Source organism: Castanea sativa, chromosome 12 (assembly GCF_040712315.1).
Source record: "Castanea sativa cultivar Marrone di Chiusa Pesio chromosome 12, ASM4071231v1".
Classification (NCBI taxonomy): Eukaryota; Viridiplantae; Streptophyta; class Magnoliopsida; order Fagales; family Fagaceae; genus Castanea; species Castanea sativa.
Genome location: NC_134024.1, coordinates 6,152,861 through 6,171,141, shown reverse-complemented (window position 1 = coordinate 6,171,141; position 18,281 = coordinate 6,152,861). Strand labels below are relative to the sequence as shown.

The window sequence follows — 18,281 nt, the reverse complement described above, 5'->3', positions numbered from 1 at the left end:
AGCGGGCAGGGTTTGGGCAGAAGGAATTTCGGCAACACTGTTGCCGAAATTCTCAAAATTTCTCTCTCCTCAGTTTGGATTTTCTCTCTCATACTTTTCTTCAATTTCGGCAACACTGTTGCCGAAATTCACTCTCTCTCCTCATTTTCCCAAATAACTTCGAACAGTGACTATAACCCCAAAAAACTTCATTTTTACCAATATTTACCCAAAAGACTCGGATATTGAAGTTGCGGACACAAACTCACGGACGAGGGGAAATAAATAAAAGACTCCATTCCTTTATTAAACGGGTAATAGATATCTAATACCAATTGGATCAGCCATTGTTTCAACTGAGTTTCGAGCATTACAATCAATCACTACTAGTCTATTCTAATTTCAATTTCCAAATCTGTAAGTTGTCCTTTTTCACACATATTCATCCCTTTTAATTCTTTCCTTTCATTTTTTTTTCTTGAATTGAAAAATCCATATCAAATTATTTTCTTCTTCCTAATTGCTGTGAAGCAAGAGTTTCAACTTTTGTTTGTTTCAAGAATTAAACCTCGAGTTGGTTTTCTTATTACTGCATATGAAATGAATGAATAAGCAACAAACAAAAGTTTGCTTTCTAAGATTGGAGTTTTTATAAGAGTGCTTAAATTTCCTAGTATTTTTTTTTTTTAAATCTATTCAATTATTTGTCTCATTTGCTATAGTTAAATAATTTTCAGCCGTCCCTATTTTGCAAAAAAAGAAAAAAAAAAAAGAAAAAAAGAGAAAAAGATAAAAGAGGAGGGTTATTTTTAAGTTTCAGGAGGTTTTGGAGCCCATTGCTACTGTAATTCCTTGTCACAAATGGGTAAGTTCTCACTTTTAAGTTTTAACACACAATCATCTCTTTTTATTATTATCCTTTCACTCCCTGCCTGAAATTAAAATCCCACATCACATCGTTTTCTTCTTCCCTAATTTAATTATTTTTGTCTTAATTTTTATTAATTTTTTCTTTATTTTTAATTTGTTGTACTTCTTTTATCTAAAATTCCCACAGCTTCAATGAAATGTAAAAGAGAGTCATCGCCATCACCATCTTCTTCTTCAACACATCAGTGCAAATATGAAGTATTTCTAAGTTTCAGGGGTGAGGATACCTGCAATAATTTTACCGACCATCTATATGCTGCTTTGAATTGAATGGCCATTATTACTTTTAGGGATGAAGAAGAACTCGAGAGAGGAAAGTCTATTTCTAAGATTTTCGAAGCAATAGAAGAATCACAGATTGCTATCATCATTTTCTCAAAAAGCTATGCATCTTCTAAGTGGTGTTTGGATGAGCTTGCCAAGATTAACAAATGCAGGGTGGAAATGAGGCTGGAAGTTTTTCCAATTTTTTACGATGTGGACCCATCTGATGTACGAAAACGAACGAAAACTTTTGAACAAACCTTTATTGATCACCAAAAATGTGAGGATAATATAAAGAAGGTGGAAACATGGAGAGCTGCTTTAAAAGAAGTGGCTAATATCTATGGATGGCATCTACAAAATAGGTAATTTCCATAAATATAAAATCATATACCATGAAGCGTATAATTAGCTATGGGAATATATCATAATATGCATGGATTGAACTACATCTTGGTATGCTAGTTAAAATTCTGTTAAATTTTTGGGAACATTAATAGAAGTGGTACTGAATCTGCTGATATATATAAATTATCACTTATAAACAGTCAGAGTTTGAGACACCGGCTTTTGGGCTTTTAGGGAAGCTCTGTGAAAAGATCAAAATGGAATTACTTGATTCAAGAATATATATCACGTTTTGGGAATTATAAATCTGTTGACATTGGTTGTTTATATTGTTTTTCACTTGCCTTGGTCTCACCGGAAAGTAAGATAAGTTTACCTAAATGGCTAAATACTTCTTGTCAAAGCCGCCTATGAAAATCCATTATTAAGTGACGTGATAACTCAACATGATAAGATGGCCTATGGTTGGATCTTTTGCTTCCACTTCTTTAAGTGGACAGTTTTTTTTTTTTTTGATTGGAGTGGACAGTTTTTTTCAACCATATACATGACAAGAAGTCAATTTTCTAATAAATTTCATACTTTGAGGAGTTTGTCACTGATATTACGTGTTTTTGAATGATACTGTCTCTTCAAAGAGGAACATCACATACCTTTTGGCCTTGTCTAAAGAAGTAAAAGCTTGTGTTTGTGTTGGCACAAAGGTATAAATCATTAAATTTAATTTTTTATTAATAGAAACCAATACCTCCTCTTCACTCATTTACCCTGTATACAAAGCATTTTCAATCGTCTAGGAAAATTTGAGTGTTGCCGTTATTAATATTTTGTACTCAAATAGCCTCAAAGGGTCTTAAACATTTATATTTAGCATGTTCAACTTAAAATATTCCAATGAGGTTTCTCTCAGCAATCAAGCATGGAATGAGATGCTTAATGTTTTGCTGAATCAATGTATCTTTAGACGAAATAGAATTTGGATTTAGTGAATCTAATATCATTGCTAACCTAAGAAAATTAGTTGACAAATTCATGAAATAATAGCTCCCAAGGAATATCCTTGCCAAATATTTTTCTTTCCCCTGAAGTTTTATAATTGGTTTGGACTATCACGTATTATTTTCTATCTTCTTCACAGGCATGAGTCCGAATTTATCCAACACGTTGTGAAAGAGATGATGAAGAAATTAAGTTCTAAATCCTCAGGCATTACTAAAAACTTCATTGGAATAGAATCTACTCTGGAGGAATTTATCCCTTTGTATTTAGGTTTTGAGAATAATGTTCGCATGACAGGGATTTATGGTATGGGAGGTTTGGGGAAGACAACTCTTGCTAGAGCTGTTTATGATGAATATTGTAGTCATTTTGAAGGTTCTAGTTTTATTGCTAATGTTAGGGAAGATTCAAAAAAACATGGTTTGCGTAAATTACAAAAGCAGCTTCTTGCAGACATTTTGGAGGACAAAAATATACATGTAAATAATGTTTATGATGGAGTTAACATGATCAAGAAAAGGTTATGTCGTATAAAAGTTCTACTTCTTATAGATGATGTTGACCATTTGGACCAATTAGAAAAATTGGCTGGAGGGCATGACTGGTTTGGATTGGGGAGTTGGATCATTATAACAACTAGAGATGAACATGTGTTAATCCAACATGAAGTGCTTAACAGATATAATCCCAATGGATTAAAAGATGATGATGCTTTAAAACTTTTTTGTTTGAAAGCCTTCAAAAATGAGCAACCCAAAGAAGGTTATATGCAACTCTCCTTAGAAGTTGTGAAATATGCTAATGGCCTTCCATTAGATCTTGTTACTTTGGGTTCCTTTTTGGTTGGAAGAACAATAGATGAATGGCAAAGTGCATTGCCTAGTTTTAAAAAAACTAAAGGAGAAATATTTCATACACTTAAATTAAGTTACGATGGTCTAGAGGAAATGTGGAAGGAGATATTCTTAGATATTGCATGTTTCTTCAGACATTGGAACAAAAATGAAGTAATACATATATTAGAGAATTGTGGTTTTAATGCAAGAATTGGTATAAGTGTTCTCATGGAAAAATCTCTCCTATCCATGGACTACAAAGAAGATTTGGGGATGCATGATCTACTACAAGAAATGGGTGAAAAAATTGTTTATTTTGAATCAAAGGGAAAGCCTGGAAAGCAGAGTAGGCTGTGGCTTAATAATGACTTGCTTCTTGTATTGAAGGACAATATGGTAAGAAAAATGACAAATCTATAATTTATTTCAGTGAATAGGATTGAGTAGGTATAGTAACATAATTTTGTTCAATAAATTAGTTCTTTAAAATAAAATTCCAATAGGTAAGTGGTTACCTAAGTATTTATGTAACGAAATCAAGAAAACATTCATTTACCATGCTACTATTTTGTCAATGATGATTTCTTATATTTTGAAAACAATAATATCTTTTGATTGTGCAAATCACCAATCCTTTGCTTTTGAAATCTTAGGCAACAAATGCAATTGAAGCCATAGTCATTGTATACGAGAAAAAGGATTTCAAATTTGAAGAATTTCTTGAAGTGTTATCAAAGATGTCTAATCTTAGATTGTTGATAATTAACAAGACGGACAGCTCAGGTCTTCTTGATGTTCCTAATCAGCTAGGACATCTTGATGTTCCTAATCAGCTAAAACATCTTTCATGGGACTCATATCCTTTAAAACGTTTGTCATCCATTTCCCAACCAATGGAGCTTGTTCATCTTGAATTGCGGATGAGCCGTTTGGAATATCTTTGGGAAGGAGTAATGGTAATTTTGTTCTTTTAAAAGCCTTTCTATTATTTATTATTTCCCTTTTGTTTGAGTGTAACTTCAAATACAAATACACTACCGGTCCGGTGTATTTGAGCTTCCTCCTTTCATTTATAAAGCTGTTTTAATTTAAAAGAATTCTGTACTTATTAAATTAATTTCTACGTTTAATGGAAACTTTTTTTTTTCTCTCTCTTTTGGCAACAGCTTTCATCCAAGTTAAAGATCATTGATCTTAGTATGTCCTTCGACCTTATTAGGACACCTGACTTTTCAGGTGTTCCCATACTTGAGAAACTAAACCTTTCTTGCTGCGTTGGATTGGTTGAGATCCACCCATCTATTGGACAACTCAGCAAGCTTAGGTATTTAGATATGGAATTTTGCACTTCTCTTACGGATCTTCCCAGCATGTCTGCTAGAATGCAGTCCCTTACGGATCTTAATCTTGAAAGCTGCTCAAGAATTAGTTCGTTTCCGAAATTTACTGGAATCATGAAAAGCCTATCAGAACTCAAATTGGGTGGGACTGCTATTAAGAAAATACCACCCTCATCAATCGAGTGTTTGACTGCCCTTACTTTATTAAGTCTACGTTGCTGCGAAGATCTCGAATGTCTTCCTAGCAACGTGCTTAATTTGAGGTCACTTGAAAAACTCGATCTTTTCGATTGCTCAAAACTAAAATATTTGCCAAGGCTTCCATCAACCGTAAGAGTTATAGATGCTAGGCAATTTTATTCCCTAACATGGTCACTAGCACAGGTCAAACTGAGTAAATGGTCACAACCTTTCTCCCAGTGGTATCAGCTTGATGAGAGATACATTCTAGTGGAATTTAAAATATTGTTCCATCTCCTACAGGTAATCTCTCTCTCTCTCTCTCTCTCTCTCTCTCTCTCTCTCATTGTTAAATAATAACAATTAACAATAGTTGTGTTTTGGGTATAGCTACAGGGACTCCTCTATAGTAAAACCGTTTATTGAACTTCTTCTAAAAGGGAAGAGGATGGATCAAGAACTGAATTTCAGATAATTTCTCCTTCATGTTTGACTCTAACAGAGAGGAATTCAATAAGCATAAAGGTGCCTTCAAATTGGTATAATAGGAAATGGATAGGATTTGCTATCTTTGCATCACTACCTAATTCTGTATGCTGGGGTGAAGTTATTAGAGCTCGTGTGATAGCCCTTGGTGATATGCCTCAGAATCATTGGGCCTTTGAACTTTTTACTACCTTTGTTTTTTATAAGGAAATTTTTACTAATCTTATACAAAATCGTTGCCTATTGTATTTGTCTCGTGATGAGTGGTTTGCTACTGTTGGGAAAGGTAAATGCAGTCAGATTAAGGTTACATTTACCATTGATGTGTTCATTTGTGGGGTCACTTTGTTATATGAGCAAGATGTGGACGAGTTCAACCAAACAAATATACTATGTTTGATTCAGAGACTTGGGGAAAAATCCATCTATAAATTAAGTGGTAATGACCATCTCAAACATCCTTCCCATTAATGTCCAATCCTATTTTATCTTATTTTCTTTCTAACTAGACATCTGGTTTCATCACTGGCAAGTAAGTCAAGTCATTTTTCTTTTTCTTCCTTTGGCTCACCATGCGCAAGCAATCCTAATCGCCCTATACTTCTTGAGTTCCTTAAAATTAAACTTAAATTATTATTATTATCATACTAACTCAAGTTTTCACATGTATATGCAGTTGGTGATGATGATGATGATGATGAAATTTAAGGATTTGCTAAGGTAGATGTTTCTGTCCTATTATGGCATCCCATTTGTAACTGTTCTAGTATTATGCTAATTTTCATATTCAATTTGTGTAGTGCTGGCAAAAGTAAGGGAAATTTTTGTCATAAATTTTTGAAACATAAAAACTAGAGACTGCATAGTACTTCCTTCTCTACCATATCTATACTGAATATCGATGAGTGATTTTTTTTTTTTTTTTAATTATAGTACCATACTAACTCAAGTTTTCACATATATGCACGTGATAACAATTGATGTCTCTAGAAGATGATGCTCATGTCCTTCTTATACTTCGACTGGCTGCTAAATAGTGAAGATGTTCATAGCTTGAATATTTCCCTGCAATTAATAAGTCAACAAACACTGGTGGAAGCTTCAAACAAGATGTAGTCTTCTTCCATTATTTCTGGGACTTGTCTAGTTGTTTGTTATGCGCATATGGCCTAACTAGTATACTGTTAATATCTTTCTTCAAATTAAATCAGCATATCAGGCCAATATAGAATTTGTGATTCTTCCTTGATATTGCTAAAGGAATCTGCTGAAAACATAGAGAAACTGATGTCAATCAAAGAGCATATTATCTGTTGTATACTCAAAAAAGTCCTTTGACTTGGATGTAGAGACAGGGTCTATTGTACAAGCATTTCTGCTTGCTCATAAAACAAGTTTCACTAATTGGCAGAAGCAAGTTATTATAGTACAAAAAATTCTTCCTTTCTAAATAATTGTTCCCCCACCCCATCCCCTCCCTTTTCTTCTTCTTTCTGCAATATACCATGTTTATGCTCAAATCCTATAACTATTTCAGACCAGAACAACTGGTCTCACATCTACATTTGGTTAAAATTGGTGGAATTTCTAAACTAGTTTGGAATGCATAGTTGGATTTTTATTGATGTTACAAGTGCCAAAAGCCACAGAGAGGACAATTGAGAGAGATTCTTGTAGCAGATAACAAAACAGAGAGAGAAATTTGTGTTTGTTTTGAAAAATAAGAATTATCTTATAACTCCTCGGTCTATCTTTATATCAAAATTATGCTACAATGTAAATGATATTATTATGGTGGAATGTAAATAATGATTAAAATCTTGTTACTAGTGATCCCTTTCTATTCTCAGTGACTTATAATGAAACACAATTTTTGTTGTATCCGTGCAACCCTATTCTGCATGTGAGTGGAAGAGAAAACAAAAGCATAATGCAAAAGGGTTACATAGTTCCAGAGAAATAGTCCGGGCTCTCACATAAGGGGTGGACCTAATGGGGGTACTCACGTGTAGAGCCAAACCCCTATGTGAGAGCTCTAAACACTACTTCAGGACTATGTAAGTATTTTCCTAACCCAAACAGAAAATGAAACGCGTCAAAAATAAGAAAATGATCACATGCCCTGTGGTTGGGCTGCTGCTTCTTGTTTTTTGTTGTGGGTCTGGAGGTGAAGGTGGGGGTTGGGGTTGGTGACGTTGTCTGCGTGTTTCTAGATCAGCGCTATGGGAGAAAACATTTTGATAAAGGTTACATTCGACATGATAATATGCATGTGTGACGGTGTTACGGTCGCAGAAATCATTCAAGCTGTTAAAGAACATCCGATGACAATGACAGCAAGGAAATTTATTGTCGTTGTTGTTCTCAATAATCTTCAGTGGGAGGAGAGCTTTTTTTTTTTTCCTTTGCTGGTCTCTAGAGTTTAGAGAGTGAGAAAGGAGGGTAAAGTAAAGTAGTTTTTCTTTGCTCAATTGCTAATAAATCGTAGCATCCATTTATATTGATCGGGAAGAACCAACAATTAAGGTTGTGACGGTAAGTTCTATGGCTTGGGTACGATTAAAAATGCCCATTTCCACTTGACGACAATATATATATATATATATATATATATATATATATATATATTAAAAATAAAAATATCACTTCTAGTATGCATTTGTAAACTTTAAACATACGGAGAGAGGTGGATAGATAGGACTACCACTACCAGATGCTCCATCAGGACCCTGTAGAGTCTGATTTAAATTGGTAATGAAGGCTAATCTTTTATTTTTGTTGAAGTATGTAAAAGTTGGCTTTTAAAGGCCTGATCCGTATTGAATTTTTTCCTCCAATCCTTTTTGCTTTTGGAAAATTTGGAGCCCGTTAGTAACGTTGTTTTAGTAATATTGTTTGTATTTTTTGAAAATATGTATGAATAAAAAAGTGTAAAAATACATATAATATTGTTTAAAAACTGATAATTGTTGCTCAAAATGCTATACCAAACGGCCCATTAGTCACACTAGGACTGAGAAATAAGGAAGCCCACCTACTGGCTAGAGATTCAAAATTTTGTTACCAGGATTTGGATTAGAGGAAGAGGAACGTCCAAGCTTCTTCCTTCATGAACAACTTTCACTGGATTTACACTAGTTTTAATATGAAAAAGCCATCTTTTATTGGTTATTTGAAAAAAGAAAAAAAAAATTGTAATAAAAAATGTACTTGAAAAAAATGGAGTTTAAGAATGCGTTTGAGATTGCTTTGTTAATTCAGTAAGTTTAGACACATTACAAATTTCACAGTTGTATGACATTGTAATTGATGTAAAATGAAAATGATGTTAGTGATAATCTCATATAAAAGTTATGTTGCAATAATCACAATTTTTCACCTCATACATGAAAAAATCTCATATTGAGAGTGAAATTTTTTGCATTCGTAGTAGTAGTCATCCACCACAACTTTTTAGTATTACTTGTGATATTGATCAAAACACTCAACTATTACCTTAATTCTCAGAAGTTCAAGTGATAGCCCAACATAAATGGCATACTTGTGATGCCCCATGTCTATAATCCATGTCATATATGTCATATTTCTATTAAGGATTGAAACCTAAGACTCCAAACATAACTTTGTCCAAAAAAATATTATTACCCTGATTCCCATTGAGTTAGGCGGAGTCCAATTAGATCGTTTTCTCTACAGACCACAATCGAGAGCTCAAGAGACAGCATTAGTAAATGAAGTGAAGGGCAATTGATAAGGTTCAACCAGGATAAACAAGAATCTAAAGTGGGAATGGTGAACACTCTATAACAGTTAGCTTTCATTGGTCCAAAATACATGAATTGCACCTACATCCTACTACTAAGAGTATGTTATCCAATTAACTGATGAGGTACTAAACACAGAAGAGATCTGCATTCCTTACATTACAAGAGAATCAAGAGATCCCTCACCAGTAATAGTAGAAATATTTCCGTCCACTAGCTGCAATGTAAGGACAAATCAAGCCCAGGGCAAGGCCATTAGGTTGCAAGCCTTCCTCGCCACCATCAAGGAATCTGCAAAACAGGAAGAAGCAAACTAATCCAATGAGCAATGAGAGCATTTAGGATAATTAATACACTGTTAAAGTATGAATATTAACATGTAAAAACATTCTTTCGAATAGAAGCAAATTACTAAATGGCCAGCCCATGAACTCTTATCCCAAATTACTCTTCCTCTCTTCCCATAAGAATGACTGAAGGGTGAGTTCAAAACCCACTATATACACTTATAACATCACGATTCACAATCAATGTGTTATGTGTCATCCATGATAATAAATATAATTTGACTAAGTAAATAAATAAACAAAATAAAATTTTAAAATAGTATTATTATTATTATTATTTTAAATTTGAGATTTGACCCACAGAAGGTCTGGAATTTGTAGGGATTTATGAGATAACAGGATGACAGGGTAATTTTATTGTTTGGTTATTAAAAGAGAATAGAAGCAAGGCCAAAGTTAGGTCTTCTGGGGCAACTTATCCACTAGGCGAGCTAATCAAGACACAATTCTATCGGTAAAGTAGAAAACTATAGAAGGAGCTAGGCAACCAGACATGAACACAAAGATGTTCCGAAATTGAAAGTGTTAGCACATGTCATAGAGGAAACTGTGAAAAAGCATTTCATATTTTAGACTGCATCCCAAGCCAGCCTTGTAAATTGTTAGCTCATGATAGAGGAAACTGTAAAAATTGGAAAGAAAATTTCATATTTCACAGTGCAACTTTAATCCAGCCTTGTAAACAATTTCCTTTTTCTTTTTTACAAATAGCCTTGTAAACCAATCCATGTAAAGGTATCAGACTTATGACTCCCATGTATAACTTTGAGTGCCTATTATTCTTTACAGTATTACAGCCATCCCCTGTACCTTACAAGCTCAATGAAACAACAGCCTCGTTCAAATAAGTTCATTAAATAGGGATCACTTCCTTTCATTTAGAAATAATGACACAAAGAAAGGAGGGGGTGTTAAAAAAGGAAAAAGAAAATGACTATTTAATTAGAGAGAGAGAGAGAGAGAGAAGAAGAAGAAGAAGAAGACAAAGAAGAAGAAGACAAAGAAGAAGAAGAACCAAGAAACAAAAAAGAACGTTTGACCATGGAAAAATCATTTCAACGTTATATCAGATACATGGTGTGAACTATCAAATGGATTTAAAGCACATAAATGTTAAGGAATGCTAGGATTTACTATAGGTCATGACTTCTACAGTTAAACACCTGGGAAGATAACATTGGCATCAGAACATATTAATATTTAGAAATATTAGAATAAATGAGAGAAAAGAAGCAGTTAAATAAAGAGCGGTAACCTAATGATCCATTATAGACAAGGCCTTAATGACATATGCATTTCATAATTAATGCAAGGAAATAGTATATTAATTAAATAATAACAAAGCACAAATAAGGATCCCATCTCTGTTAGTGAGGGAATGAATAATCTTTTCTAAGTTTAGGGGTACTGCCAAAGAAATATTAAAGGCCATAACGCAGCTTGTACTACAAAGCCTCTGATGTTGGCAGGTTAATACTTAATAGTGATACATGTCCAGTAAGATTAAACGAATTACGATGGACATTTTCCACTTACAGATATAAACTAAAGCCCAAATCCAACTCCCTAATGCTGATGACTCCAAATACCACAAGGTATTGATTGAATCGCAGCAATATACCAAAATAATTCCACAGAACTCCTCATGTATAATGAAAAATCTGGAACGAATTAAGAACTCATCAAACAACTATACACAGGAATGTATCTTTTTACATGATAAGGAGAGTAAAAAAACTCAACAGGTGAAGCATTGCACTGCATTAGTCATAACTACTCTTCTTTAGCGCTGCTAGTATTGTCACTATCATCAAGAGAATTAATTTGAAAATAAAACCAATTAGCTCTAGTTCAAATGACAGTTCCTCCTCCCTTTATAAGGGGATGGAAGGTAAGCTTGCGGGTTCAAGACCCAAGGGGTGCTTGTTTAACTAACCAATAAAAAAACTGACCAAAAGCCTTATTGTCACTTTGAATTATAGTATAGCCAAGGCCAAATGCATCAAGGCTGTGGCCTTACAGGGTCAAAGTCAAAGTGGCAAGTGTAGCGTGGACAAAAAGGCAAACACGGCAAAGAATTGAGGTCTGGTGGTCTTGGTGAGTCATAAGGCCAAGGGTAAGACTATGAGACCCAAAAATAAGGCCAAGTGCCAAAAGAAATCTACAAGGCAAGGAACCCAAAGAACATTTTGTAATACCATATTAAGTGAGCTAAAAAAAACATTGAGCACTAAAAGACACAACAAGAAGCAAATGTTGCTAGCAACCACCCTATTGAATTATGTTGTAGAATTTCTCACAGCTCTAATAGTTGTAAATCATTTCATGCACGAATAGGGTTTGCTAGACAACAGAACTCATCAATAAATTTCACATTGTAAAGAAAACAGGATCAAACACGTCGCCTCCTTTTACCAAGAAATTGAGAGATTAGACCACAACATACTAAAGTCACACCACAATATATCAGAATTTAAAGTCTTTAAACTACAACCATCTAGAAGTGGCACAAAGAAGCAGTAACTGACCAAAAGTCCATAGATTAAGTAGCAAGGACCAAATTCATTTTTCCTCAACAATCCCAAAACAGTGTCTACTTAGCAGAGATTCAAGTGTTTATCCAATTCCAATTCCAAACATAATCACACACACAAAATTAAAAAGGGTCACCGCACCTCAAACTTTCAAGAGCTGCATTTTGTTCGAAAACGCGATGGCAATCCAATCAGGCACGGCGGCAGACCACTGCAGCTGATTAATCTCCGACCCAGCAGAGTACACCGACATAGGATCAATCCCATTGGGTCCCGCCACAGTGGGGAGCTCCCAAATCAGAGCCTGAGTATCATCCCCAGCCGAGCAAATATGCCTAGCACTCTGAGGCGCCCAGGAAATCGCATTCACACTACCCTTATGTCTCTCCAGCTCCGCCACCGGCATCGTCGGCGACCGGATATCCAAAATCACAACTTTGTTACTATCCATGAGAATCGTCGCCATGTACCTCAAGTCCTGCTTGTTCCACGCCAATCTCAGCAGCGGCGTATCGGGCTGAGGACTCTCGTAGATGATCGTCGAGTGCTCCTTATCTCTCAGATCGAAAATCCTCACCGAACCGTCGGCCGAAACCGAAGCGAAAACCCTAGCCTCCCCCCACGCAATGTCGTAAACCTCCTTATCGTGCGCAATCAGCTGAGTCTCCACGACGCACCGCTCGATGTCCCAGACCGTACAGGTCGTGTCGATGCTACACGTCCCGATTCGCTTCGGCTCGACCTCGTTCCAGTCGAACGAAGTGAGCGGAGCGCAGAACTCGGAGGTCTTGCTGTTGTTGAGAACGCAGAGCGGCTCGATCGAGTGGTCGCGGAGGTCCCAGAGGCGGATGAAGTCGCCGGAGGAGGCGAGGAGGTTAGGGTTAGGGTTCGAGGGAGAAGTCGACGACGACGACGTGGCGGTCGGGTGGAACATGAGCTTCGTCGGCGGGTACGGGTGGTCAAAGGAGAGAGAAGGATGGAGCGGCTTGAGAGAGAGAGTCTCCGGGTCGAAGCTGAGGATGTCGACCCGGTTGTTGTAGGTCTCGATGAAGCTGCCGACGGCGATGCGGTAGTGGTGGGACCGAGTCGGCGACGGAGAGATCGCTAGGGAGTAGAGTGGGTACGGGGCCTCGTGGGTTATCGAGTTTTGCTGGTGTTGGTGTTGGGATTCTTGAGTTGAATTCTCCATTACTCTACTCTACTGTTTTCTTTGGATTTTGTTTTCCGGGGATTTTGTTTTCTTGTGGGGGAAATGGGGAATGTTGGTGGGGGAGAGGATTTTGGGGATTTGGGTGAGAATTCTGTTTTCTGGGAATTTTCAAGGGGAAGTGGAATTCAGTAGGAAGTAGTGATGTTTGTTGTGGGGAAAAGGGAAACGAACGACGTCGTTTATATTTGGTGACTGTGGGCGTGGGAACGGTTAGTCGTTGGTTGGTTGGCTGGCGGGCGGCTCGTTTTTGACTTTGGGCTTTGACTGTTCCCACCACCACACGGGAGTTGGGATTGATTGACTTCGGGTCTTCACTACTACTAGTCTTCAGGCAAATCTTTATACTAGTTTACTTATTATAGATCTACTTCCATGTGTGATATATATAATCACATGCACAATTTTTTACCGCAATTCTCTCACCAATAAACTTGTAGATTCTAAGAATGCAAGATATAATTAGTTAACCCTAATGTTTTTATTAAACCCATAACTTATTGCCAAAGTTTAAATTGTATGTATATTCATGTTATGTATTATAAATTCTACCCTTCTAGTCTTGGAAACCTTTTAATTTGTAAGAGTTACATTTTTTCCTAGAAGGAATATGCTAAGAATATTACAAAACTTTTACAAACAAATGTGTCACACAGTTCTTAAGGGTGTGTTTATTTAGAGGTGAAATATAGTAGATGGAAAAACTTTGAAGAGAAAATGAGAAGGAAATTTTTTTTTGGAATGTGTTTTGTAAGTGCACAATTGCACCTGGACCCAAAGAAGATTATGGGCTCAGGCCCAATGAGCCTTGAACAATAAAATTTGTAGAGCGTGTGCTTAGAACCTAGGTTAGAAGTACTGGGAGCTTGATAACAGGCTTTTATAAGTAAAAACAGGTGAAAAATAAATGATAGTTGCAAATGAATCTCCTCGGATCTGAGCCGAGGACTACTTCTTTATTATTTCTCTTTCTTCTTTCAAGATTACAATTTCTTAATTTCTTTCTTTGTTTTTCGATTTTCCCTTTTCTTTGGCCTTTACCCCCCTTTTATACTTCCTTCCCTGATACTTTTCGAACAGTGACTAGAAGTTTCCACCTCACTGTTCAGGGGTCACCTCCCCATTAATGCGGCCAGGGAGGTAGGTGCAGAGCCTTTAATGCGGAGGTGGCAGCCTTTATTCTTGATATTTTCTTTAACACTGGTGCATCTAGAAGATTCAGGATGTCCCCTTTTAACCACTGGTCTTTCCAGGGTTGTGCTTTGACCTTCATAATGAAACTTCGAATTCTCTAGAGCCTTTCCGAGGAGAAGCTCGTTCTCGGCTGTATCCTCTGACCCTCGGCGTATGGGCCGACTTATAGAGTTTAATCCTAGAGCAGGTCGGCCCTCCATGTTCCAGCCCAAAGGCCCATATGCCCATTTGGGCCCTTTTACTCCCCACAATAGCCTCTCAAAACTCTATTTTTCATCATCCGAGGAGAAAAATAGGGTTTTGATCCAACGAACACTTCCTCCACACTTTCTGTAAATAACCAAACGTGTGAAAACCGTTCTGCGTTCCGGAGGGTGACACTTGGCGGTTTTATTTTCAAAAACGCGCACATTTATTACTATAAGTTACACCTTGTCCCCCACGTTCAACGGTGAGATGGGCATCCAACGGTCCTCATTATTTCACGAAAATTTGGGCGGGACAAATATAATTTCGAGGCCGCTTTCCGCACACCGTGACGCTTCGGGAACCTGCGCCTTCATTTAATTCACCAGGGACTAATCCCATCAAAACATCAGTAAACATACTTTACCCGTAGAAAACCGTGGAAATTTGCACAACTTGAGATTCGTAAGTTTTTTATTCTTCCTTTCTTAACCTTTTCTCCTCAGATCTTGTCCTCGGCTATCCTCGTAGACATTTTTCCTTTTAGAGTTTAGTCTTTCGTCCCTCCCTGATGGGAAAATTTAAGTGTCTAGTTGATACCACCGCTGGAATGGAAGGCTTCAGAGCCAAGTATCACATTCCCGGCGATGTAGGTTTAAAATATTGCCCGGCGGAAGCCGTGGCCGGCTCTAGAAAGGAGGGAGAGGTTATCATCCCAATGGTAGCCTTTGTAGAGGGTGGGATGACCCTCCCAATGAAGCCTGTAACTAGGGAGTACCTTCGCAACCACCAGTTGTGTCCCGATCAGTGCCTCCCAAACGTTTTTAGAGTTTTGGGTAGCGTCGATACTCTAAACGAGCAAATGGGTCTAAACCTCACCTGGCACGATGTTGTCTTTCTGTACGAGTCCCATAAACTTACCAATGTAGGTTACTACATTAAATCTCGCTCCAGTGTCGTTAGGCTAATCTCCTGTCTGCCCAAATCCAACAAAGGCATGAAGGACGACTACCTGATCGTCTCTAGGAACTGGCACGACGGCCTCCACTGCCCAGTTGAGTGGGGAGATCCAGGTGCAACACCTTAGGATTAACCTCCCCACCGCACAACTTCCTCTAACACTCACAAAAAATGCATATTCACCTGTATTCACGTCTATTTAAGTTTATTATATGTTGTGTGAATCTGACCTTGTTCATTTGCTTTGATGTCCTTCTTTGCAGATAAGCAACACGTGCGCCCACGCTTGAGCCACTGCAACGTTGCAGATCTAAACCGGGTACTGCGCTCCGAGGTGTTTGTCAGCAAGGACCTACAACTTAGGGCCGCTCACTTGATTCTAGGGTACGATCCTGTATCCTCGGACTTCCAGGCAATAGAGAACGCCATTATTGCAGGTGACCGGCGGCGTAGGAAGATCAACGTAGCCAGACCTCACTTCCTGGACAATCACGACCTCCCTGACAGCCCTAACACTATACTGTATTTACAACCGATTGCTGCAGTCCCTCTAGCTACACATTCCCAGGCAACTGTTATCCCAGAGGAGCAAGTGTCTTCTTCAAACACGCTAGACGAGGAGATAGAACAGTTCCAACTTGAAGACACCGAAAGACCTCGAGGGAACCAGTTCGTTGTACTCTTTGACGAGGAAGAAGAAGCCACTGAGGCCTCTGGAATTGCAGGGTTAGTCGTTGCCCGACCAGAGGACGAATTCGAGGAGGATATGGACAGGATGCAGGGTCTCCTAACCAAGAGAGCTACGAAAGTTGCTGCGAGAAAGACGGGGGGGTCCCAAGCCCTTCCATCTTTGCCACCTCCCCCTCCTCCAGCTGAGCCAAAACTTTCAGTCGAGGATCCCAAAAAGAAAAGAAAGGGGGAGGCCGAGGGGACAGGCAGCAAGGAACCAAAGAAACCGCGACAACAACCGCCACCCGTTCAGCAGCAGAGGCTGGATAAAGGCAAAGACAGGGCCCGCTCAGTTGAAAGCGGGGAGATTAGGGACGAGGCCGAAGTGCGCCGAGCACCGGCTGCCTGGTCTCCTGACTTAAGGCTGGACGGCGCACCTATCTCTTGCCAGTCTAGTATCAGGGCGGCCCAGCAAGGTCATGCCCATCACTTGGCAGAAGTGTTGGAACGCCCTCTTCTGCTGTCGAAAGATATGGAGACCTTGGAGAGGATGAGCCAACCTCAATTATTCCTATCTCTAAAAAGGGATCTAGCCCTGGTAAGTTTAACTTTTTAGGAAGATTACATTTTTAACAGCATTGGATTATTCATGAGTGTCCTGCTATACCTAATTTCCTCACATTTTATTGCAGGCCGTTCAGGAAGTCTTCGTGGCCGAGAAGTTTATAGAAGATACTAGGAAGAAAGCCAGAACAGAGTTTGAAATTTGGATGGAGACTGAGAAGTCCTTAGGCACGGCCATTGCTGAAAATGAGAAGCTTATCTCTGAGGTGGCTGAGCTAAAAAGAGAGAGGAATGGGGCCGAGGCAAACCTGAAGAACATGAAGACCCAGATAGAAGGGCAGCGCAAGCTCCTTCGTGAAAGAGATGATGAGCTCTCCCGAGTCCAAAGGGAACGCTCAGATTTGGAAAAGGAACTTGCGCTGATGAAGGAAGAAGCCAGCGCATTTCAACGCTCTTTAGAAGCTGCCAAGCAGGCGAGTTACGAGGAAGGGGTAGCTGCCACCGAGGAGCAGCTGACAGAGGCTTTCGCGGCCTTGTGCCGGGAATACTGTCAGAAAGTCTGGGGGGAAGCCCTAAACATAGCAGGAGTTCCTCTAGCCTCGGAGCTGAGGAAGTCCGAGAATGTTTGGCTTTCCCTGGAGATACAGGAGATTGAAGAGGCTCCTGCTGCTGTTCCTACCCCTGAAACAACTCTTCTTGCTCTTCCTCCTATGGTCCCAAAGCTAATTCCAGATCCTACAGAACCTTCAGGTTCCAATAAAGAAAAGGAAGGAGGCGGGGATGCCGGGAAGGGCCTGAGCCAAACCATAGAATCCAATGTCCCTCCAACAAAGGCAGCAGACAAAGGAAAGCAAGTTCTGTCTCCTTTTGAGTTGGAGCTGAAAGGGACCGAGGCAACCAGCACTTCTCAGCAAGATCCTCCTCCAAAAGCTTAGGACTTCTCTTCCTCTATATTCAGACTTAATATGTAATGTATATCTAAATGATTAATGAAGAACAATTTTGTTTGATTTTCACTCGTGTTGTATTTGTTTTTACTTTATTCGTTTTGTACTTGTCGCAAAAGTTTCCCATTAGTACATAGCTAAAAAAAAGGTCAGAGTAAACAAATCTAACTCCAAGGATTGCACAATCATAACCTCCACGCAGTCGTGCGCATGTTTTAGTATTAAAAACTTAACAGCAAATGACATGGTTGAGATATCTTAAACAATGCCTTGGTAAAAAAAAAGACCTCATGTAACGATTAAACCCTTATAATGTGTGGTATTGTTTTCAGTAGGATGTAAGATCCGAGGACCATTTCTTACATAAATTTGCTTAACGCTTAAAGATATAGAACTTAAGATCCGAGTTAATGACCAGTAAGGCACTAATTTCTAGACGCAATAAGAAATTAACTTTAATCAAGTTTGTGGTCCGAGGACAAGACTTAACCAATTTCCTATTTGATTCTTAAGATCAGGAACTTTAAATGTTAATTTTCCCAAAGTA

At 38.3% G+C, this 18,281-nt stretch overlaps 1 protein-coding gene and 1 pseudogene across 1 annotated transcript; one reads left to right on the top strand and one right to left on the bottom strand.

Moving 5' to 3' along the window:
- Positions 1-1,041: 1,041 nt before the first annotated feature.
- LOC142620083 (TMV resistance protein N-like) lies at positions 1,042-6,070 on the top strand (annotated as a pseudogene).
- A 3,071-nt stretch (positions 6,071-9,141) lies between these two features.
- LOC142619941 (protein TRANSPARENT TESTA GLABRA 1) lies at positions 9,142-13,568 on the bottom strand. Its single transcript, XM_075793333.1, has 2 exons — positions 12,149-13,568; positions 9,142-9,417 (listed from the first exon to the last, which is right to left on the bottom strand). The coding sequence occupies exon 1, from the start codon at positions 13,194-13,196 to the stop codon at positions 12,150-12,152; it is 1,047 nt and encodes a 348-aa protein (XP_075649448.1). The 5' UTR covers positions 13,197-13,568; the 3' UTR covers positions 9,142-9,417; position 12,149.
- Between the last annotated feature and the right edge of the window lie 4,713 nt (positions 13,569-18,281).